Source organism: Amborella trichopoda, chromosome 11 (assembly GCF_054954075.1).
Source record: "Amborella trichopoda isolate Santa Cruz 75 chromosome 11, AtrichopodaSantaCruz75HAP2 v2.0, whole genome shotgun sequence".
Classification (NCBI taxonomy): domain Eukaryota; kingdom Viridiplantae; phylum Streptophyta; class Magnoliopsida; order Amborellales; family Amborellaceae; genus Amborella; species Amborella trichopoda.
This window is the reverse complement of record NC_142346.1, coordinates 35,125,901-35,151,570: the sequence shown is the minus strand read 5'-3', so window position 1 is coordinate 35,151,570 and position 25,670 is coordinate 35,125,901. Positions and strand designations below refer to the sequence as shown.

Below are 25,670 nucleotides of genomic sequence, written 5' to 3'. Positions count from 1 at the left end.
GTTGTTTTCATTATTCATTGGGGTGTCGGGTCAGTCCCGGTCTTACTTTTCCTTTTCCCATATTGGAGTTCACTGCTCCTGCTTTGGTCTTTTTCTGAGTTATGGTGGTGAGGGCCAGTACAAATCTGTGGTGTGGGCGGGAGAGTGAGTGGCCATGAGGCACTGTATCTTTTATCGTTCTTACTTTTCCTTCTTATGCATGCATATGCCCTCTTCTCTTTTATTTTCAGTGTTAAAAAGTGCAACTCGGACTGCATAATCAGTCATGTCCCGAGCCGATTAATCAGGCTGAATCAGAGTAACTCGGCCTGATTAGTGTTGAGTACTGTAGCGGCTAAAAAAAAAAAGAAGGTTAAACATTGTAAAAAATTCCTTTTTTTTTTGAAAATTTATAATTAAAGTAAGATTAAGCGAAACACTTCAAAATAAAAAAGTAGTGAAAAGATAGATTTTTAAAAACGGTACGGTTTGTATAGAGCTGAAAGTAAAGTGCCCCTTCAAATAGTGTCGAGAAATGTGGTTTCAATACTGGAAATCTTTGTGATAGCTTTAAAATATATTTTCATATTTAATTATAAAATTTAAAGCTTAAAAAATAGTATAGATCGAGCAAAAACTTGAAAATCTTGAAAATTGACAGTCCAAAAGTGCATTACAAGATGTACTATTTTCAAAACTTGAAATCCAATTTTTTCTCATGTCCATGCATCTTGATATCAAGATGATCAATTTGAAGATATTTGGGCATCAAAACAACCTCTTCTAATTAAAATTTTGAGGTGTGCTCTAAGTTCATTGTTTAGAACCTTGGGTCTATATAAACTTTTTCCTTTAAAAAAGCAATTGGTGTTGGGTGTATTTTTGAAATAATCCAAAAAAGTTAGAAAAAAATGTAAAAATAACTATTTATGACCAAAACTCTTTCCGATCTTTGCCAAAATGAAACATAGAAAAAACATATTCTAAATAAATTTCTTATTTTTTAGTATTTTTAATAAAATTTTTTAGTATCCCTGAGTTGGACACCAACTTGGGACAACGTGGGCTCAAAAGGGCCCAAGCCCTGTAACTCGGCCTAGTAGAAGCTACTTGGCTGATTTTGTGAACATCTAATTTTGCATTATGCGATTACGTTTTTCCCAACAACTCACCCGATTAAATAGGACCAAAATAAAAATTCTCTCGAATATTGTAATACACTTTAACCCATCGGATTTCAAATCCAACGACTAAGAATGATTGTAACCTTCTTATTCCACAAATAAATAGTTTATGGTTACGAGCAAAAATCGGTGAACTATCACAAAATCGTATATTTGCACTATTTGGCTTGAGCTACTCAAGCGACTCTACATTATTGAAATGCCCATGAGTGAAAAGAATCTTGTAATCATTTCATTGTTAAGGTTTCTATATCTGGAATATTGACAATTTGGTTATTCGTAAATAACTTTTATAAGGAGTTGCTTTGGTGAGAGAAATCTTGAAAAGAGATCGCTATAATGCTAAATTGATTTGACTATCATAATAATAGTCTTTTATTTTTTTATGTTGGAATGCTCTTTTAGTGATGAACAATTGTTTCATGACGGTTGAACTGCATTTGTACAATATGCTGTCCAAAGTTGTAAAGCATCCATCTTAAAAATGAATGCAAATAAATAGTCTATATAAAAACAATTGTAACTAACAATTCAAATTTTTTTTTAATATATATGTTAAAAATGGTATATTCTCTAAAAATTAAGATCAAATAATATTTTAAAAATATATTTATTGCCAAGCCCTCATTTCTACAAGTGCAGGCTTGGCCGTATGCTAACCGCGTCCTTTAGTGATATTTTGCCTTTAGTCTACGCAACTAATGCTAAATTTAAAAATATAAATCTATATATTAAGATGGCAGAACATGTAGCTTGATTTTTGAAATATTTACTATTAATATTTCTTCTTTACCATTTTTCAGAGTTTTAGAAATGACATGATTTTGGCATCTTACGTCATCCTATGTAATAAAATTTTGTTTTGTTTACATTTGTTTTCAACTATCTCTTGATAAAGTCATTCGAACTTTTATCTATTCTTACCAAAACATTCATATTAGGGGTAGCAATGGGTCGGGTGGCCTAGCCTGGCCCGGTCAGCGTGACCCCAAAACCTTAGGCTACGAAATGTTGCCCGAGAGCTGGGCTGAGCAGCCCCCTTTCTTTTTTTTTTTTTCGAGATTTTATTTGGCCTTGTCCAACTCTTATGGGGCTTGCACTAGGCCTGGGCCTGGGCTTGGGCTTGGGCTTGGGCTTGCCCTATGGGAACTAGGGCCCGGGGCAACCTGACCTATTGCCACCATTATTTTCTATTCATAATGAATTTTAAATATTTTAAATAAATATATACTTTTAAAAAAATATTAATGGAAATTTAATATAACAGTTTGAAAAAAAAATAAAACAAATTAGACAAGATTCTAGGTCCCTTGAGAAAATTTAAGAATTGGTTGGACTAATAGAGACCATGATTAGAGACATGATCTAAGAATTATAAGAGCTTTATTGTTTAACAAGACTAAAAAAAGGGAAATTTATCAAAGTACACATAAGATATTAATTATTTAATATTTTACGATATCTCTCGTTTTAATTTCGAAATCCCCATTGAAATATGCATGACCATGAGTAGGAATGGTTGAAAACGAGCAAATTATTAAATATTTAAATGTATTTTGATAAATTTTTCATTAAAAAAAAAAAAAACTAAGAATTTAAAAATTTAACTCTCTATTTCATTCCTCGTTACTGTAACAAAACACCCTTCTTTGGAAGACCATTTGCAGCAAGGTAAGTAATGATGCTAGCAAGATTCTGAGGAAGCATAAAGAAAACACGTATCAGCAATACTGCCCAATACACAGTGGTGGCAAAAAGGAAGTGTAAGAAGAAATGAGTACCAAAATTTTCATCATTTTTGCACAACAAACAAATATTAAGAAGAATTTTACTCCTATGTTGCAAATTGTTTATAGTTAGGCATTTTCCTTGATTGGCCGCTTGCACTTTAGGAAAAATAGGTCACTTGAATTTTACCCATCTTTTACAAATTGTCAATAGTTAGGCATTTTTTTTAACTTGCAATCCGCTTGCGCTTTAGTAGGGATAGGTCACTTCCAAATTGAGCAAAGAAAGAGAGTGTTATAAACCCTATATATAAAAAAGTAATTTGTATGCTGATTTAATAAAAAAATTCCCATCATTTTCAGATTCCCAAATAATACCATCCTCAAAATTAGGTGAGTTATAAACATTATCTAACCAAAGTAAGAGGTACCATATCCGGAAGCCTACTGTATAGGCAATTGATGTTCCAAATCATGAAGTTTGAAGATGAAGGAGATATCAAGTCCGCAACTTTAGCCCATAAAAGAGCAACTTTGACAAAATAGATGAGGATAAATACGAGAAAGAGGTAAGAGATTATATATTCCCAAAAAATTAAATTTAAAATTCATCTCACGAATAAAAATTAAATTTAAAATACATCTTCAAATAAATTATAAAGACGGGGCATATTATAAAAACCATTTCTTTATTAAAATCATGTTTCCTGTGACTTTTTCAATTTCTGGGACTTTTTCAATTTCCTGTGACTTTTTCAGTTTCAAGCCTGAAAAGATGAAAAAGGACATAGGCCACGTCCATTCTCTCTTTCCCATCACCCCTTGTTCCCTTTTCTTTGCTTTAAAAACAAAAATAAAATAACATAAAACTCAGTATTATTCTATCCTTTATAAGTCCCTAAACTATATAGAATTCATGACACATTAAAAAATAATTCTAAATTATATAAAGCACAAGACACATTCAAAGATAATTGGTGCGGTTTGTATAGAGCCTAGGCTCTAAACAATCAAATTAGATCCTACCTTCAAATAGTATCGAGAAATGTAGTATCAATACTGGAAATCTTTGTGATAGCCTTAAAATGTATTTTCATTTTATTTACAAATTTTTAAACTTTACAAAACAATATAGATCGGTAAAACTTTATAAAAAATAGTATAGATCCACATATCTATAAAAACTTCAAAATCTTAAAATTGACGGTCTAAAAATATGTTATAAAATATACTATTTTCAAAACTTGAAATTTATTTATTTATTCTCATGTCTATGCATCTTGATGTGGAAATGATCAATTTGAGGATATTTAGACATCAAAACAACCTCTTCTAGTGAAATTTTCAATATAGGCTCTTATCTTATTGTTTAGAGCTTTTCTATATAAACTTTTCCCAAGATAATTTTATAGAACACAACATTGAGTGTTGCCTAGTTAGCAATTATCATTGAGTTGAGTGCCTAGTTAGCAATTTAATCTAGTTGAATATCTGGTAGGTAAATAATTTATATTTTTATTATAATATACCATTTTTTTAATGGCTGTTACCTCTTGGGCTGAATTTTCATTATAAATTCAGAACCATGCTTAGAGATTCCTAGTTTATTCCTAAAAGAAAATTAAGTTTAATTAAAATAATGAAAAGAATCCGGGGTTTGCTTCATGGGCCTACACTTCACCATGGACGCGACCACAACTTTTCTAAAGTAAGAAAAAAGGAAAATAAAGAACCCCCATCAATTATCTTCTTACAATAAAAACAAGAAAAACTTAGAAATAGAAGCATTGAAATGAAAGAAAAGAATAAAAAAAATGGAACCTTTCACCTTTTGAGATGCATAATAATTACATGAACCAGTAAATTGTAATATTGTGAAAGGAAAAACTATTAAAATGAAAGACACTGTTAGTAAAGTAAAAAATAATAATTATATTAAAAAAAACATTTAGATCGCTAGTTACAATTGATTTTAGATGGACCACCTATTTGCATCCATATTTAAGATGGATGCTTCATACCTCTAGGCTGCATATTGTAGAAATGCGATCCAGCATGAAACATTTGTTTTCGAAGGAAGCATAGAATAAAAAAAGGACATGGTTTGTATGCAGCATATTGTAAAAATGTGGACTTGACTCTAAATATATTTTTTAAATAAAATTTGATCTTAATTTTTAGAGAATATATAATTTGTAACATAGAGATCATACTATAAAAAAAAAAAACAATTGAACACTAGAATACTGGTTTTTCGACGGACCACCTACGTGCATCCATTTTTAAAATGGATGTTTTATACCTTTGGACCGTATATTGTACGGCCCGCATGAAACAATTTTCCTAAAAAATAAAAAGATTTCAAAATAGAATGACAAAAGAAAAGAAAAGAAGTCAGTTGAAAACAACAAAACAGTAAAAAAGAAACCAAAATATGTGAATGATGGGAAGCTTCTGTGCAGTTTCATCCATCCAACCCAGTCCCACAAAAACCGAAGCACAACAATCAGTCCAAGATGAAGAAGCAGTACGTTACAAGAACCCTAGGTCATAATTACCATTTACCCATTCTTCTTTTCCCACTAGTAGCAAACCGTGAAACTCTGAGACATAACTCCATTTCCATTTTAAAAAACCCTAAATCTTTGTCGCCAAAACCTGTTTGGAAAAACCGAAATCCCTTGATCGCTCTAAACCCAGTTATCTAAGCTCTGCAACTTAGAAATCCATAGACCAGAGACCCGGATAACCAAGTCTATCCACCAAACCCTGAAATTTGAGAACCAAAAAGAAAGTTACGGCTGATTCAACAATGGCGCCTGCTGTTTCTGCCACAAAATTATTTTATTAAGCCCAGAAGGATTAAGACCAAACAAGCAAAATACTAATATTTTCTATCATGCAAAAAAACCCAACTTTCCAAAATATAGAAATCTGGTTTTTGCAGTAATGGCGCTGCCTCTTTGATACATGGTCAACAAGTCAAACACTGATAAGAGAGACCCAAGAAGCAAATTTGTGACCATTGTGACCCACAAAAAGCCCATCTTGCAAAGCCATGGGGAGAGCCTCACCAGTTTGACACGGAAGTCTTGAACAGTTTTAGCCCTGAAAAAAGAGACCCTACAAGCAAAATCCTAACTTTCTTTGACCCAGAAAAGACCCAACTTGCCAAAGCCATGAAGAAAGGTTTGGCTGCTTCGATCATGGCGTCCCCTGTTCTCCGCCAGCAAAATGGTAATCTTAGGGATCTCTACTTGATTGGGAGAAAGCTTGGGCAAGGCCAATTTGGTACTACTTATCTTTGTACAGAAAAGGCAACAGGCAAAGAATATGCTTGCAAATCAATTGCGAAGAGGAAGCTCATATGCATGGAGGATATAGAAGATGTGAGAAGAGAGATTGAGATAATGCACCATCTCTCAGGCCACCCAAATGTGGTAACCATTAAAGGAGCTTATGAGGACTCAGTGTTTGTGCATTTGGTAATGGAGCTTTGCGCTGGGGGTGAGCTCTTTGATAGAATTATTCAGAAGGGCCATTATAGTGAGAGACAAGCTGCCCATTTGATCAAAGTTATCGTGGGTGTAGTGGAGGCTTGCCACTCTTTAGGGGTTATGCATAGGGATCTCAAACCAGAAAATTTCTTGTTTTTGAGTGAAGATGAGGATGCACCTCTCAAGGCCACCGATTTTGGTTTATCGGTGTTCTACCAGCCAGGTGCGTTTGCGGGTGCTTGTTGTAATTTGTTTTTTGCATCTCTAGAATATTAGCTCAATTTTCTTATTAATTTATTGGGTTTCATGATTAGCTTCTTTTGGCGCTCTTGTAGTTGTTTTCTTTTTGTGCATTTTGTTGTTGGTACCTTATTTTTAATGGGCATATGATGTCCTTCTTCATGTCTAATGTGCTTTCTACGTTTCTTCCATTATTTTTGTTATCAACTCATTTGTTTTCCATTTTACCGGGCTTTGCAGGTTGTTGGATCAATATATAAGTGAGGATACATTAAGACTAGTATACATATTGTATGACAAAGAAGTTTGTCGAGTCTAAAGTTCAAATTTAACTGTTGGAATTCACTTTGTATTGAATGGGGCTTGCATTCTTTTCTATCTATTTTACTTTCTCTTCTATAATGATATGACAGGATTTTCATTTCTGTTTACTTTAGAAATGCCTCACACTGGGCAAACGATGGAGCATGCTAACTTTCCAAGCTGCTAAAATATCATTGAATGCAGCGATGAACCTATTTGGAAACTCTTGGAGTTTGTTATTGACTCTAATACTCAAATTTGGGGACATTAACTTTCGCCAAAATGTTTTCTTTAAAATTTAAAATCACATTGTGCTTCTAGATAAGTAATTTAACCTAGTTGCAGGTTGGCTTACTGCATAGCTACTAGATGCTTGGAGGCTGCCCAACTAATGACATGTATCATACTAAAATCTTAGGATATCACTCCTCTATATAGGGTAAGGGATTTGATCTTTTTATTGAAATTGTATGCCAATAATTCCTTTTGATGTGTCGCTGCTTCAAGAGATCAACACCGATATTGGTTCATGACTCCCAACTGCTGTTATGAATTTACTTAGGAATTCTAGTTGAATGGGTCTGCCTATCACAATAATCTCCAGAGTTTAGGTGCTAAAGGACCCTATGCAGCTAGCTCAGTGGTTTGAGATCTAGTTTTCAAAATTTATGGATGTGCATCTGTTTTGGGACTGAGCATTCATACATCATCTTCACCACATGCTGTGGGTCTACTTGAAGGCAACAGGGAGGCTAGTTAGGTCTTCTGATGCTCTCCTTGAAATAACTAGGGTTAAGGTCTAGATCATCTTTGATCCATAAAGATCCAGTGAAAGTGGTGATCCCTTTTATAGCAGCAAACAGCTACCATTTACATTAGACTCTGATTTCATCTAGATATTAGGGTTTGAAGGATTGAATAGTCACTGCAAATGAACTACATGCCTCAATAAGAATATAAAATGAGATTGTGGTGCCTTCATAGGCAGAAGGCAAAATACTATGAAAGCATGATATGCAATCATTGTGTCAGAGTTACTCTCTACATGATCCTCTTATGCATGACTGACCTCAAAATCAGAAATCTCTATGGTTACTTCTTAGCAGACAGAAAAACATGTGCCTTAGAGTAGAGCAGTAATATAAATAGTTGACTAAGAAAGATATGTGCAATGCTACTGATGGGTCTTATATTTTGCGAGTGACCTGCCTGGCCCTTTAATGGTGAAGGGGTTCACTTAATGTCATTTGATGGGCTTTCCATGTCTATGTACCCATGACAAGTGATCTTATGGAAGAGATTACCCTGCTTTGCTACTCCTTGGTGCATAGTTTGGACTTGTACGCAAGAAGGCAAAAGGAGCTGCTGATGGCCTTGCCAAGGAAGGGGTGGACCTTACCTGTGAGACGTTGGCTGTACCTAAAATTCCTTTAACATTAAGTCCCCTGTCGTTTTCTTTCTCTTCTCCTCTGTTCACTCTTTCCCTTGTCTTCCCCATTTTCTGCATATCCAATTGTATGGGATCTTTTGAGCACAACTTGATGTATACTCCTTGAATGAAATGTTACTAAGGAGAAAGAAATTGTGTGTGTAATGCTTCCACCCCCTGTACAACATGAATTGGCAGATAGAGGTAGACAAGGGACAATTTGCCAGTTAAAAAGCCAACGAGTGGATGGAACTTGCTTGTTATTTTCATATATAACTTTTATAAGGTGAAAATACAAGTGAACTAACACCAATTTTGTATCTCTCCCAATTAAACTGTGGTTACCCTCATTGTGCATCATATTTTGGGGGTCAATCTCAATATGGCATTCGTGTCACCACAAAAAAGTGGAATATGAAAACTAAAATGAACTCCAAGATCTTTTCAAAGGGTTCACTATTTAATGGTGTTGATGCAAGCAAGTGGCATAATGCATTACTGAATCTTCTTGATAGACTTGGGAGATTTGTTTCTCTTTCTATTTATTCTTTCAAGATATGAATGAAGTGCAGACATTGAAGTCAGTTCTTAAGTAATGACTGATGTGCATCCTTTTTCAAGCAGCAGTATAGAACAAGGGTCCAGTTTCACTCTTTGCAGTCTGTAGTAAGTAGTAACTGTAATGTAAGGGAGATATAGCATATGATATGTATTTCCATAGGCTTTTGGGCAGATATGAGTAAGCTAACTGTGTGAAATATGTAATTGTATTGGTGTAATGTTGGATTCCCCCTTGTATGATGAGTACTTGAGGTTAGTGCTTAGTGACATTCATCAAACACAACAAAATAGGCCAAAGATGTAGAGATCTGTCATCATCCTTATTCTTCACCTACAGCCGATGCTCCTTTAACCTAAGATATATTTGGACATATTTATCACTAGGTTTCAAAGTGCTTCTTATGGACAACCTTAGCCATGCAGTACCATGACTTGATGGATTCATGAACCAACAAAATGTCATCATGTCTGCCTTTAAAAAAGACTCCTTTAGAAATCAAGATCATGGATGCAGACACATCCCTCGAGCAAATTGATGTTACCTGGACTAGAATCTTGTATGTTCTATCAAATGAAGCTAATGGGCTTAAAACCCTTCACTTTTTATTGGCTGCTAAATTAGAAGCAAGGGCAATAAATGTACCCACTTGATATGGACTCCAATAAAGTTGACTTCGAGCTCTTTTGGCTGAGGGGTGTCATTGGTGGCACATAACTTCTCCATTGTGATCTTGTGGGCCTCACCTACACCTCTGCTTTTATCTTCTAAGATGTTTTTAATTTAAGTTGGAGTTGGGATGTCTCTTTTACACATATCACACTTGATGCCAATGTCATTCTTTCCTCACTAGCCAAAAATGGTCTCAATCACCCCACTTATTTGGGGATGTAGTTTTGACACCTATATGTGTATATGAATATTGTTCCCCATTGTGTATTTCTGTTATATTTGCACTAATGAATGTTAAGGGAAAACTGTGGAAGGTAGTTGCAAGGGTGTATCATGCCAATATTTAGTTGCCCTTCACATAGCATTTCAGTGGACCATTTGCAAATCATTTGCCTTAATGATCTACCAGCAATCAAGCAAGAAAGCAAATGGACTCAATCACCACTGTTATTTGGAGACTCAGTTTCTAAACCAGTCTCTGCATGAGAGGGGTGTTCTCCTCTGTGTATTTCTGTTTATATTCTATGTCTGTACTAATGAATGTGAAGGATAAAAAACATAAAGGTGGTTGCAGATGTGTAGTCACACCATTATTCTAGTGCCTCACTCAAAAGCTTTCAATAAATCATCAGCAAGTCATTTACTTTAATGATCTACCAGCAATGAAGAAGGAAAGAAATTCGAAAAAAAAGACACTCTGCACAAGTCTCCGAAATGGCCATATGGATTTATTGTTCGTAATATTGTTGAAGACTGCCAACGGTTGGCATTCTAGGTCTAAACTTGCAATACCAAATTCAGCATATTAGCCCCATCATTGTTTTGTGAAAGATCATAGTCATTAAATGGGGAGGTGCATGCACACAATACTCCTGACTCCTGTTACCAGAGCACTAACATTGTCTTCAGCATATTGGGTCTAAATGTGTATGGTTGGATGGATTGGTGGTTCCTAGGCTATATGCTAGAGATAATGGGCTTTGGCATCACATGTTAGCTCATTCTTCTTGCAAATAACGTCGCCAGCAGCTCACAAATATGTTCTCTCCACTCGTACCTTGGTGAGTGATGGGAGCAAGCATCCCAGTTTATTTATTTATTTTTTTTTTGGAGAATTGGGAGCAAGCATCCCCATTGGCTTACTGTTTGGTTTGGACTGGAGGTTCCAAGGCCTATTGGCAGGAAGAATTTCCTTTTTATATATTCAAGGGATATTCTTGGATGCAATGGTTTAGTAGGAACTTTGGAATCTGTTTGATGTTTTGTTTTTTAATGACCAGTAAGTTAGCGAGGTGAATAATATTGGGATGCTGGAGCTTGTATCTGGTGAGGTACATCTCCCTAAAATTTCCTTTGTGTGTGGGGAGCTCAAGTTGACATTCATGGTATCCGAAGATTCTAACAATAATGAAGAGATTGACTTTAGGGAAGTGAGTGTATCTCTTAGGTTCTCTTGGCATACTTTGTGCTTCCTTGACATTATAAGTTATTTGGTTGTCTCATACTGTCATGTTTAAAATGTATCTATAATGAAGCATTTGTTAAGATAGAAGATGGGTCCTCTTTTCTCAAGAAGGTCAGAATCTCTTCAAGCTATCAAGGAGATTGAGATTCTCGATTGGATCAAGATTGATGGGAAGCATGGTGAACCTAATAGGCTCACTCACAGTTGGTTTATATATATAGGAAGATACTACAAGATGCCTATAGGCAAAAATGAACAGTGCTTTTGCCTATCCTCATCACCGTCCAAAGTTCATCGCTCAGTCACGATTGTCTGGTAGAGTTTCATTTTTCTTTTTTCTTTTACAAATCGGAATGACCTGAAATTTGGAGCATGTGTTCATAAAAAATAGACGAATCTATGAAAAATATCAAAAAAATATTTTCCATGAAAAAAATTGATCAAAATACCCCAGAAAGGTTTTGGGGGTATTTTAATCAATTTATTTTTTGCGAATTATTTTTTTTATATTTTTATTAGATGCACCTTACTAAGATGTACACATGCTCCGAATTTCAGGTCATTTTGATTTGTAGAAAAAAAAATGAAAAATGAAACACTACTGGACAATCGTGACTGTGCGATGAACTTTGGATGTGATGAGGGTTGGTGAAATCACTGTTTATTTTCGCCTATAGGCGTTGGGAAGACTTTTCCATATATATATATATATATGTGTGTGTGTGTCTATATATATATATATGTGTGTGTGTGTGTGTATGTGTGTCTATATATATATATGTGTGTGTGTGTGTATATATATATATATATATATATAAATGCCTATAGGGGAATTGCTACATTGTTTCGCCCCTGTCACGGACATGCTATGTCCGTGACGGTTTTGCCTAAAAACCACCACGGACTTACGGGAGCTGTGGCAGTCCCCCCTATACCTTTTGCATCAATTGTGTGCAAAAAATCCTGTCATAGATATGCTATATCCGTGACAGATTGCCACGGACATGCTATGTCTGTGACGGCCTTTAATCTACGTCGTTTGAAAAAATCGGACAGCGTTGAGCCTATGAGTGAAAATAAAGCGTTTTGTAGTCTCTTCTTATATATATATATATATATATATATATAATGAGAAGGGGCTGTCACTTGGTGTGACGGCAAAAGGCTTCGGTAGCTAGAGCAAGAGCGCGGGTTCGAGTCCCTAGAGCGGCCACTTTGTGCATAAAAAGAGCCAAATGTTAGGACCGTTTCCCGCTCACTTCTCCTGGGACCTTGTGTAGGTGGGACCGACACCGGGTTACGGCCCTTATATATATATATATATATATATGGAAGATATTACAAAATGCCTATAGGCGAAATGAACAGTGATTTCGCCTACCCTCATCACCAACCAAACTTCATCGCACACTCACAGTTGTCCAGTAGTGTTTCAAGTTTTATTTTTTATTTTACTAATCGGAATGATTTGAAATTTGGAGCGTGTGTACATCTTAGTGAGGCGCACCTAATAAAAATATGAAAAAAATAATTCGCAAAATACAAATCGACCAAAATACCTCGTAAAGTTTCGGGGGCATTTTGGTTAATTTATATTAATTATTTTTTTCATATTTTTATTAGGTGCGCCTCACTGAGATGTACACACGCTCCAATTAATTTGGATTTGTAGAAAAAAAATTAAAATTGAAACACAACCGGACAACTGTGACTGTGCGATGAAGTTTGGATCGTGATGATGGTAGGCGAAATCACTATTCATTTCGCCTATAGGCATTGGGAAGAGTTTTCCTATATATATAGAGCCGAGGCCCTAAACAATCAAATTTGAGCGGATCTCAAAAATTTCACTAGAAGAGGTTGTTTTAATGCCCAAATATCCTCAAATCGATCATCGTGACATCAAGATACATGGACCGGAGAAAAAAATGGATTTCAAGGTTTGGAAATAGTGTATTTTGTAATGCATTTTTGGACCATCAATTTTCAAGATTTTCAAGTTTTCATAGAGCTATCGATCTACACTATTTTTGAACCTTTAAACTTTATAAATAAAGATGAAAATATATTTGAAGGCAATCACAAATATTTTCAGTATTGAAACGACATTTTCTCGACACTATTTGAAGGTAGGCTCTAATTTGATTGTTTAGAGCTTAGGCTCTATACAAACTGCTCCCATATATATATATATATATATATATATATATATATACACTGCGTGTAAGAAATAGAGAAGAAATAACTATAGATAATATAGAAAAAAAAATTTAGAATGGAATATTCTTAAAGTTCCAGCATCAAATGTTTATAGAAAAGAAACTTTTGAATTCAAAACAAGTTTTTCCATTAAAACTGGAGAGCAAGTATTTCTATCACTAATGAGCAAAATAGTTTCCAACTCCTTTTAAATAGGACGATACAAGACCACAAAAATAAGAGTTACAAATATCTGCATATAGGACTTGTCCAAATTGATATAAAACCACTTACTCGAATTGGTTTAAATAACTCAGTCCTTCTTTGTCTAAGGGACGAGCGACATAATAAATTTTTTGACTCTCTATTAGGAATAGTAGAATTAAGTCTTTGTAACGGTCCTATATACTTCAATTGTTTCCCAAATTTTTCTGTAGCCTTAACAGATCCTAACCTCTTGAAAGTTCTTACCCTAAATATAAAAACCCAAGGGTTCGATATGGATTCAGGATCCCAAACTATTGCTTTAGTTTATAGAATATGCTATAAAGTGATAAACACTTTATGTCCAATTGCACTTCAGATGGATACTAAAGGGCAAACGATGTTTTTCCAAACTAATATGGAAAAATCTAATACTGTTATACCAAGATCTATGTCCTGGTCTCAAATTAGACTTCTTGAAAAATGGTTTATACACTGTGAAAACCAACAGTCTAGAACCCCTATGAATAAAGAAGCGGAACAAATAATAGAATACCCAGATGGAGATGTAATAATACAGTTTAATCCAACTAGAGGGACTCGGATAAATATTTTTGAAGGTCCTTTTAGAATCCCTTCGAGATGTTCTACTTCCTCGGTCCCACAGTCCGACCATGAGCAAAATCATAGGAGACCAATAGTTGAAGGACTGACTAGAACAAATAGTCAAGTTCAACAACCAGTATATAGAATATATGAACCTAGTTCCCCAGATAAAGAACCAACACCGTCCGACTTAGATTTCAATATCCTTACTCTCCAAGAAGAAAAAATATTTAAAATAGATAAAGAATGGATAAAGCAAGACTTCCTGTTTGATGAAAATAAAAGCATCCGTGATTGATATTTTGCGGAATTTCCCCAAGAATTACTGGATGCTCTGCATAAAAGGTTTAATAAATTTATATTGAAGCATAATAGAAATGAAAGATTCTTTGTATGGTTAAGACGTATCCTAACGGAGAAAGATATTAAAATTCCTGAATTTAACCTCAATACAATTGAAAATCAATATCAAACTTTTTATACTATGCAAGGGGAAGAATTAAACTCTATTCATCCCCCTAAAAGAAGTCTTCAAATAAAAGGAAAATCAGAGTATAAACCCGAAGCTAAGGCTTCACCTTATAAAATTACTCCAAAAGATACTGATCACCATATCCATAAAAGAGATGCCATTCCACACATAATTGAACAAAATAACTATACTAATCTCTGTCCGCAAACCATTGGAAGACAGACAACAAGAATTGAAAATATAATTAATAAACCGCAGGAAAAAATAGTGGATCATAAAACTGAAGGGAAGCGAGCTTTACTGTTTAAACCCCCTCTAGTTATCAATAAAGATCAGTTCAGCCTTTCAAGGCATAAGGAAAAAAGATAATAATATAGAATTGGTGGATGAACTAATCAAAAAATTAGCCAAGTTAAATATAAAAGAAAAGGGGGTAACTTCTAAAACTAGTTCTGATCAGGGAGCTATGGTCCTTCAAGTAGAACCCATTTCAAATAGTGAACTTAATAAAATAGAACAAGCTTTTAAGACAGAAAGCCTTGAAATAAATAGAATAGATTATGGGAAAAGTTTGGCCCTACTTCTCAGACAAGAATGTATTATCCTAGGCCTACTCCTGTAGATCTCCAGTTTGAAGAAGATTGAATTACAAGTTCTATATCTTATTCTGGAAGATCCATTGTAAATTTGAATATTGATGGAATGTCAGAAAACCAGATTCTTGACTTAATGAAATATATGACCATGTATGCAACGGCCTACAAAATAAGTGAAAATCAAGATCAAGAAATAGCCAAAGCCATCATTTGTGGATTTACGGGATGGCTAAGAGGATGGTGGGATTTCCATATGGATGAGAATACAAAAAATGAAATATTAACTGCCACCAAGCAGTGGGCAGTTAAAAATGAATTTGGCCAAGATATAATAAACAATGAAAGTGATGCAGTCAATACTTTAATATATATTATTACTCTCCACTTTGTAGGGAGTATTGCATTGCTTGATGCTAGATCAGAAGACCTAGTTTCTAATCTAAGATGCTCAACATTGTCCCATTATAAGTGGTAGAAAGATGTATTTTTCTCTAGACTCCTTTCTAGAGAAGATAGTAAATCTGATTACTGGAAAGAGAAGTTCATTTCTGGTTTACCCCAACTTTTTGCCGAAAAGGTCAATACACGACTAAAACATAAACATGGAGGAATAATCCCATACTCTTTATATACATTAGGAGAATTGTCTGCCGAAATTTGCGCAGAAGGCCTTTCTCTATGTACAGATCTGAAATTAAAAAGACAGCTTGAAAAATAGAGAATGACTGGAAAAAAAGAGCTAGGAGATTTTTGCGAACAGTTTGGATTTAATACTCTGCCTTCTTCTAAGAATTATGATAAAAGCAGATATAAAACTAAAAAATACAAAACAGGATCCAATAAAACTTCTGTTAAAGAGAAATTTTCTAAAAAGTTTTCTCCTAGAAATACTTCTTTTAAAAAAAGAGGAAAGAGAAGAATTCTTGTCTACTATAACTGTGGTAAAGTAGGGCATTATAAAAATAAGTGCAGAATTAAGAAGAAAATAGATGCTCTACAAATAGATGAAAATATTAAAGAACAACTATTTAATATATTGCAAATTGAAGAAGAATCCTCTGAAAATTCTCTTGATTCAGAAATAGAATTGCTAACAGGAGAAATAAGGGACGAAGATTTAATTCTTAGCAGTTCAGACTCCGATAGTGATAATCTTGATATTGCATGATTTTGTAATACTCTTACTAAAGAAGAAAATCTAATTATAGACATAATAGATAAAATAACTGATCCAGAGACTAAGCGAGAAGCTTTAGTCCAGTATATAAATATGGCTAAAACAAATAAGAAACCTTCTCCTTCTCTTGTACGCACTCAAGAAGATTATAGTTTTGCCAATATTCTTCGAAGAGTAGAAAATAAAAATAATAACCATAAAGAACCTTCGCTCTCCGAATTAAGGCAGGAACTAAATGAAGTTTGTAATGAACTAATAAACCTGAAAAATAGAGTTCAAATTTTAGAACTAGCCTCTAACCCTATAGAGGAAAGCCCTGATGATGAAATAGAATTTAATAACATTATAAATAATTACAAGAAGGAAGAAGAGTTTCTCCCTAAAGGAAAAGATGAACCAGAATCATCTGACATAAATACAACGCAAAATTGTAATTATGTTAGTCTTCTTGATAAAATAATCACCCAAAGTGGTTTACTACAATAAAAATAATTGTCCATAAAGAATATAGTTTTCAAACTATTGCTCTAATAGACTCAGGAGCAGATTTAAATTGTATAATTGAAGGGCTTGTCCTTACTAAATATTTTAGTAAAACTACACAAGTTCTAAATACAGCAGATGGCAGTAAAATGATTGTAAATTATAAACTTTTCAATGCTGTAGTTTGTAATAATGGTAACTGCTTTGAGTTCCCCTTTATTATGGTTAAAGGATTAAGCAATCTGTAATTCTGGGAACTCCATTTTTAAATATGCTCTACCCAATAAAAATTGATAGATAGGAATTAAAGCCACTATAGAAGGACATAATGTGAAGTTTGAGTTTCTTGAGAAACCCAAAATTCGAGAAATCAATAATATTAAAGAGAGAATTTCTAATAAAGAGAATTCTTATACTACCTTAAGGAAGAAATAAAATATAAAACAATAGAAACCAAGCTCTTACTCCCTGAGAATAAAGGATAGTAGAAAATATTAAAAGTAATATTGAAAAAGAAATATGTGTTGAACTCCCAAATGCTTTTTGGGATAGGCAAAAGCATATTGTTATCCTGCCCTATGAAACCAATTTCCACGAAGAGAAAATTCCTACTAAAGCTAGACCGATTCAGATGAACCCTAGACTTTTGGAAATTTGTAAAAAGGGTACTGTTGAATTACTTCAGAAAAAACTTCATTAGAAACAGCTCTTCTCCTTGGAGCTGTTCAGCATTCTATGTTGAGAAAGCCTCTGAAATAGAACGAGGGGCCCCACGATTGGTTATAAATTATAAGCCACTCAATAAAGCCTTAAGATGGATAAGATATCCCATTCCTAATAAAAGGGATATGTTGGATAGACTTGTGAATACTTGTATTTTTTCTAAATTTGATCTAAAGTTTGGATGCTCTGGCAGATTCAATTTGCGGAAAAAGATCGATATAAAATTGCTTTAATGTTCCTTTTGGGCAATATGAATGGAATGTTATGCCTTTTGGACTAAGAAATGCCCCTTCAGAATTTCAAAATATTATGAATGATATCTTTAATCCTTATACTAAGTTTATGATTGTTTATATTGATGATGTCCTAGTGTTCTCTGAAAATCTTGAACAACATTTTAAACATCTAAATATTTTCGTCAAAGCAATCAAAATGGCAGGTTTAGTAGTTTCTGCCAAAAAGGTTAGCCTTTGTCAAGCAAAGATAAGATTCCTAGGACACAATATTTTCTAAGGCAGAATAGTTCCTATTGATAGAGCAATTGATTTTGCAGATAAATTTCCAGATATAATAAAAGATAAAACTGAACTCCAAAGATTTCTTGGTTGTCTCAATTATATTGCTGATTTTTACAAAGACTTAGCTATTGACGCCAAGCCACTATTTCAAAGATTAAAAAAGAATCCTTCTGAATGGACAGATGTCCACACTTCAGCAGTATGAAAAATAAAGATAAAAGCTAAAGAATTACCCTGCCTTACACTCTCAGATCCTACTGCTTTCAAAATTATTGAATATGATGCTTCAGAAATAGGAATGGGAGGAATATTAAAACAAAAAATTTCAAATACTGAACAATTGGTTTGTTTCACTTCTTGGGCTTGGAACCCAGCAGAATTATTCCACTGTTAAAAAAGAGCTCCTAGCTATTGTGCATTGTGTTACAAAATTTCAGAGTGATTTACTCAATCAAAAATTTCTAATCCCCATCGATTGTAAGGCTACAAAAGACATACTCCTTAAAGATGTCAAAAATCTTGTTTCCAAACAAATTTTTGCTCGATGGCAAGGTATACTCTCTTCTTTTGAATTTGAGATTGAACATATTAAAGGCACTACTAATTACCTTCCTGATTTTTTAACTCGTGAGTTTTTGCAGGGGGGACAAGAGGAGTTTAGCAAAAAAGGGAAAAATGGAAATAGTTCCTGTGCCAAGTAAAGCTTTGGCAACATCATCATCACCAATAACCCCAAAACAAATAGTCAAAAATCAAGCTCAAGAAATGACATTTTCTCCTGAACCAATAACGCTATCAATACACCCGGAGAAAAGAGTAGGTTCATAGAAACCTCTTTTATCATCATTACTATAATAGAAGATAATCATAAAACCAAGGACCCATGTGAAATAGCCGCTACATATTTGAATAACCACTTACACCCAAATAATGGAGACAAAGGCCGAGAATGGTATGAAACCATTCTCATTGAAACAAGATCTATTACCCTAGTCCATTTTTATAAGAAAAATACTAATATGATAGCATATTCCAAATTCCAAATAAGGAAAATAATTTCATACAAAGAATGGGGCACGGAACCCCTTGAAGCCTAGAAAAATGCAAAATGAAGGTTTCAATAATAAATATTATCAATATTTTGAATACATTAAAGCATGGCATGAGGTCTTTGCTTTTCAAAATAATATGAATTCCCATACGTAGTTTATACAAATAAATATACCAGTAATAGGAGATTTCCCAAACTGGTTTCAATTGTGGGGATCCGGAACAGAGATACTGCCATCTAATATTCAAGCTTCCCAAAGGAAGTTCATAGATCATAATAGTAATAGTCCCAAAATAGATCTCCATATGTATTTTATGGCTTTATACCAACTCCCATGGATCATGAAATGGTCCTACCATATATCAGATGACTATACAAATAACTGGGAATATATTCCTGAACTAGGTAGACAAATATACATAAAGTGGTGGGATGTTCACGAAAATGAAGCCCTAAACCCTGATAAAATAAAAATCCGAAAGGTACCATTTTCACCCCCTGATACAGAAGTAAATATGGTGGACTATTTAAATAAGCTTCGCTAACAAAACCTACTGCAACCGGGGAAGAGCTTAAAAAGAAGTTGCTACAAATATTCGATGAGGAAGAAGAAGGCATGTCTACTTCAACTCAAAATGAAGAAAACTATGAGCAAGAAAACGAGGATATGGATTTCGGAATATCACAATAAAAATATCACAATACACAAGACGAAACGACTGCAACCCAAAAGCACACGAGTCCTAAAACTGCCGACAAAATAGTACTGCCGACAGAATAGTAAAAAGCTACCAAAATAGTAACCGACAACATCCTTCACCTTTTCCTGTTCATACCAACAGTATCTTTCACTTTTTCCTGTTCATACCGACAACATCTTCCATCTTTTCGTGTTCACACCGACAACATCTTTTCCACCGACACCTTTAGGTCCCATCGAACAATACCGACACCTTTAGGTCCCATCGAACAATACCGACACCTTTGGGTCCCATTCAGCACCGACAGACTTGAAATAAAATTTTGGAGTTCGTAAGTTATAAAAGGAGGAAGGAGGCCATTCATCAGGAGCATCTGGAGTTTTCCCCCTTAGTTCTCTCTGCAACTCTCTCTCTCTGTAATCTCTCTGCAACTCTCTCTCTGTAATCTCTCTGCAACTCTCTCTCTTTGTAATCTCTCTGCAACTCTACTCTCTCTCTCTCTACTGTATATCTGGTGGTGTATCCAGCCAACCAGATCACATTTCTATAAAAGGATAAGAGTGTTTATGTATCTAAAATAGTAAGAGTGGGAGTGCTACATGTGTGATTGTAACTGGAACTTGTTACTCGATTACTGTCCGGACGAGTGAAAGTTGTTTTCCAGTTTCTGCAAGTGTCATATGTAAGTTATTTGTTTTTTTCTCACATGCAGTTCAAAATAGTTATCTATATAAAATTTTGGCATGTTATTTATGTGAATTGGTTTATCATTAATATATCAACTCCTTTGTGTGTTTTCTACTTAATAGTATTTATCTTTGCAAGACTGTCATTTTTCCTTTAAAGAGGTTCTTTTATATATGTTTCCTCTGCGTGTTGCTATGTTTCTCTCTTGATTTTTCATCTTATTCTAACACACTGCTCACATTTGACATTTAATGGTGAACCGCATATGTCATACTCGTTATTTTCTTTCTATAAGGATTAAATTATGTATGGACAGCTACCCTTCCACTGTGTGTGATTTGGCTGTTAATTTGACAATGTACTGTTTGACTTTTCAGGGGAGACATTTACGGATGTCGTTGGTAGCCCCTATTATGTTGCACCTGAAGTACTTCGGAAGCATTATGGCCCTGAATCTGATGTGTGGAGTGCTGGAGTTATCCTGTATATCTTGTTAAGTGGAGTGCCTCCATTTTGGGCTGGTAAGCAGTAGGTCCATATTCATACTATCTTTTCTTCTCTGAGAAATTGACTCTCCTATTTTTTAAAGGAAAATTACCCAAACCCCTCATCTAAAAGATCCTACACATAAGTACCCTCCCTAAGATTTTCTTCTCACAAAATACCCTATGAATATTTTTCTTTGCATTAATCCCCCTAAGGGATTTTTGAAAGCCGTTTAGGACAACAACGCCCCCTTTCTCTCTCTTCCTTTGGGTCTCCTCTCTCTAAACCTCTTTCTCTCTCTCTACCCAAGCTGAACCCTCTCTTTTGAAGCTATCCTCACGTACAATAGTGGCAATGGCATCTACATCAAATGAGGAGAGATTAGAAGTGGTAGAGGAAGAGGGGGGATGGCAGTAAGGGTTTCATTTTGAAAGAGAGAGAGAGATGATGAGGAGAGATTAGAAGGGGTAGAAGAAGAGAGAGGGATGGCAGGGTGAAGAGAGAGAGAGAGAGATTGGAAGGGTTAGAGGAAGAGGGGGGATGACAGTAAGGGTTCATTTTGAAGCAGAGAGAGAGAGAGAGAGAGAGAGAGAGAGAGAGAGAGAGAGAGAGAGATGCCTGGACTATTCAAAGAGAGAGTGCCTGCTTCTCCGGGTTATTGAAAATTATATGTTTGGGACATGAGCAAGTTTTTAGGGTTGGAATCCAAGAGGAGAGAAGGGAGGAAGTGGGGAGGAAGGGTTTCATTTTGTGAGAGAGAGAGAGAGAGAGAGAGAGAGAGAGAGAGAGAGAGAGAGAGATGCCTGGTCTATTCAAAGAGAGAGTGCCTGCTTTTCCCGGTTATTAAAAATTATATGTTCGGGAAATGAGCAAGTTTTTAGGGTTGGAATCCAAGAGGAGAGAAGGGAGGAAGTGGGGACGAAGGTTTTCATTTTGAGAGAGAGAGAGAGAGAGAGAGAGAGAGAGAGAGAGAGAGAGAGAGAGAGAGAGAGAGAGAGAGAGAGATGCCTATACCATTCAAAGAGAGAGAATGCCTGCTTTTCCTGGTTATTGAAAATTATGAGTTTAGGAACTGCGCAAGTTTTATAGGGTTGGACTCCATGAGGAGGAGGAGAGAAAGGAGGAAGAGAGGTATGGCAGAAAGGGTTTCATTTTGAAGCAGAGAGAGAGAGAGAGAGAGAGATGCTTGAACCATCCAATGAGAGAGAATACCTACTTCTCCTGGTTATTGGGGAATGCGCAAGTTTTATAGGCTTGGACTACAACAATGTTTCTCAATAGAGAGAGAAAGAGAGGGGGTTTGAATAGAGAAGAAAGTTTAGAAGAGATGAAGGAGGTTACAGGAAGTGAGTTTGGGGGAGAGAGATGTTAGGATGTAGTACGAGCGAGAGGGGCCAGAGGAGAAATGCAAAGAGAGAGAATGTGCTTTAGATGAGGTTGCTGGTTGAATTCGAGCTTTCATGGAGGATATGGGTAGGGTTTTCATTGGTGTGAGGATGTATTCTCAAAGCTGCCATCGAAAAGCTAAGGGGATACATCCTCAAAAAAACAGAAGCAAGGGGCTACCTTCCCATTCCTTTAATTGGTGCCTACAATGTAGCTTCTGGTTCCAAAGCAGATGGGAGACAACCAGGCTGGAGTGGCAAGGAGTAGAGAGAGAACGGAGAAGATTATGGTGCCTGCTTTTCCATGGCTCCATCTCCTGCTTCTTGTTCTAGCCAAACCATGTGTTTCTCATTGTTCAACATTGTCTTTACCCTAATCGCCACATGGAAATTTGTGTTTGAATGGTTAGAAGAAAGAGATATAAGCAGAGAAGCGAGAAAGATTGAAAGATTTGCACACACAGAACAGAGAGAGAGAGAGAGAGAGGGAGAGAGAGAGAGAGAAAGAGAGATTGCCAATAGCATTTGACAATTCAGAATATCAGAGATCAGATGTACATGGAGGAGCACTAAGAGAGAAGAGAGTGAAGGAGGCAGTTGCGGGAAAGGCAGATAGAGAGACAGAATGGTTCAACTTACGTACAGAGAGGCAGAGGTATAGGGAGAGAAGAATCAAGGAAAGAGAGAGACGGGGCATTTTTTCCCTAATTTGCTTTAAAAATTCACTTGGGGGTTTGATCCAAAAAAAGACTAGTGCCAGGGTATTTCTGAGAGGAAAGCTTTAGCAAGGGTTTGTATGTGTTTGATGATTTAGATAAGTTTACGTAATTGTCCCTTTCTAAGGAAAGTGATGCTATATAGTCCAATGAATTATGGAGAACCATATTCCATTGAGGTCATCACCGTCTAGTGAAATGATGGATGGTGCTGGAGATAGTGTGACTCACCATTGGGTTCATGAACTGATCTAGAGGGTCTCACTATATGCATCACAATCAATATTTCCTTGGATGGTGATGACCCCAATTGAGTGTGCTCACGTCCATTGAATTGTAGTACATTTTTCCTACTCTTGATCAGTTTGTATATATTAGCATTCAACCCCTTTAAATTTTGGTCCATGTCTGACTTCCATTGAATTGGTGTATCTTGATATCTTAAGAGACTGAGCAGGGAATATTTAGACAGATCTTACAAGGCCCTTTGGATTTTGAATCTGAACCATGGCCTGGGATTTCTGAAAGTGCAAAAGACCTGATAAGGAAGATGCTCAACAGAAACCCAAAGAAACGAGTAACTGCACATGAAGTGCTCTGTGAGTATATTCTCGACAATCACTTGATTGAGAAGCAATAAAAACTAATTGCTTTTTTATTTTTTTTTAGGAGTATTTTGAGGCAGTGTAGATCTCTAAGCACAAAAAACTTGGTGGTTGATAATTGCTAGTGCTGATGTGCTTTGTCCAGGTCACCCATGGATAGTAGATGATTCGGTTGCTCCAGATAGACCCCTTGATTCAGCAGTTTTGTCACGCTTGAAGCAATTCACAGCGATGAACAAACTTAAAAAGATGGCATTAAAGGTAAGCTATGCATACATGAGGGATCATAATGCGGAATATCTTCCTTTGTTCTCTTGAGATAGTTTCTCTGTCTTGCCCTTGTTTAGCTCACGGGGGTGGGTAGCCGGCCAGAAACATTTGTATTCAGCTGCTTTGTTATCTCTTTTTTAGCACCGGAAATAATACATTCATCTGTGGAACCAGGTTATTGCAGAAAGCATGTCAGAGGAAGAAATTGGTGGCCTAAAAGAGTTGTTTAAAATGATTGACACAGATGGCAGTGGCACAATAACATTTGAAGAACTTAAAGAGGGACTGAAAAGAGTTGGGTCTGAACTTATGGAGTCAGAGATCAAGGCACTAATGGATGCGGTAAGTTAATGGGGCCACCAGACAGCTTGGTGGGCATTTGTTGAGGTGTCAAGTGGACCAAAGAAGTTGTGACCTGATTTCTGTTTGCCTTGCAAATGCTTGCAGTCTTATGACCTTCTTTTTATAACCTCTGCAGGCTGATCTTGATCATAGTGGCACCATAGACTATGGCGAGTTCCTTGCGGCTACTATGCATTTGAACAAGATGGAGAGAGAAGAGAACTTGGCCTCAGCATTTTCATATTTTGACAAGGATGGTAGTGGATACATAACCATTGATGAGCTTCAACAAGCATGCCGAGAATTTGGTTTGAGTGATTTCCACCTTGATGATATGATCCAAGAAATAGACCAAGATAATGTCAGTCTTTCTCTCTGTGTTGTGTGTGTGCGTGCGTGCATGCGTGTGTGTCACAAATTGCTTGATTTGATTAATATCTTGGAGCCTCTCAATAACTCGTGCAATAATTTTCAGGATGGAAGGATAGATTACAGTGAATTTGCAGCAATGATGAGAAGAGGCAATGGTGGAGTTGGGAGAAAGACGATGAGAAACAGTTTGAACATCAGCATGAGAGATGCACTAAAAATCAGTGACCAATAAAGAAGGCCTCTCCCAGCAAAACCAGCTGCAATTTTATTAATTTGATGTTGTAAGATAATCAGATAACATGAAGGTTGCAGACAATGTGAAAACAATAGTGCAGATAGCTAATCACTTCTGATCTCGATCAATCCTTAGCAGTTTCGAGCTTTGCCTGGATAGCTACTAACTTGGACATACATTCATTCACAAAAGCATTCTCTTCAATATTTGATTTTTCAAGATTATTGGGTCTGGCAGAGAGGATGGCGCGAGCCTTTCTTACTAGAACTCCTTAAAGGTTGAGCGACTGGTGTTCAATTAGGAAAAAGAAGTTGGATTTGATTCGTTCTCAACAGTTCTTGGATGATCATTGTAGGGCAATCTTTCTGTCGAGAGATGCTCATATTACACACGTAGTATTTGAGGGATGAGAACCATGTAGAATCTACATCGATAATTCAGTCATTAGTTTTGTCATTTTTGGGAATTGCCCATAAAAGAACAAGCCTCAAGAGACGGAGAGAGACTATTCACAGCTGTTACATACCCACTTGGTGTCCCTTAGTTGAGCAAAATTTTGAGATAAACATGTACCCTGTAGTTTCCTTCTGTCTCTCTCGAACTTTTCTAACTAAGACTAGGAAATAAAACCTGTTGAAGTACAGTTTTCTCCCAAAAAAAAATTGATTTTATGCATTCAGACTATTTACCTTTGCTACAGGGAGATTACAATTACTTACAATCATTTGATGTGAAACTTGATAGTTTAGGTATGTCATAAAGTTTGAAAAAAATTCTTTTGAATTTT

At 35.6% G+C, this 25,670-nt stretch overlaps 1 protein-coding gene across 1 annotated transcript; it reads left to right on the top strand.

Annotated features, from left to right (window-relative positions):
* The first annotated feature begins 5,408 nt into the window (after positions 1-5,408).
* LOC18436707 (calcium-dependent protein kinase SK5) lies at positions 5,409-25,011 on the top strand. Its single transcript, XM_020668882.2, has 7 exons — positions 5,409-6,610; positions 20,850-20,993; positions 23,506-23,658; positions 23,810-23,925; positions 24,109-24,276; positions 24,413-24,637; positions 24,752-25,011. The coding sequence occupies exons 1-7, from the start codon at positions 6,070-6,072 to the stop codon at positions 24,878-24,880; spliced, it is 1,476 nt and encodes a 491-aa protein (XP_020524541.1). The 5' UTR covers positions 5,409-6,069; the 3' UTR covers positions 24,881-25,011.
* The last annotated feature ends 659 nt before the right edge of the window (positions 25,012-25,670 follow it).

Excerpts from the sequence above, each read along its gene's own strand:
- LOC18436707 (XM_020668882.2), top strand. The coding sequence starts at position 6,070 with ATGAAGAAAGGTTTGGCTGCTTCGATCATGGCGTCCCCTGTTCTCCGC. Across the intron at positions 20,994-23,505 it reads AGTGCCTCCATTTTGGGCTG|AGACTGAGCAGGGAATATTT; the intron begins GTAAGCAGTAGG and ends TGATATCTTAAG. Across the intron at positions 23,659-23,809 it reads AACTGCACATGAAGTGCTCT|GTCACCCATGGATAGTAGAT; the intron begins GTGAGTATATTC and ends TGCTTTGTCCAG.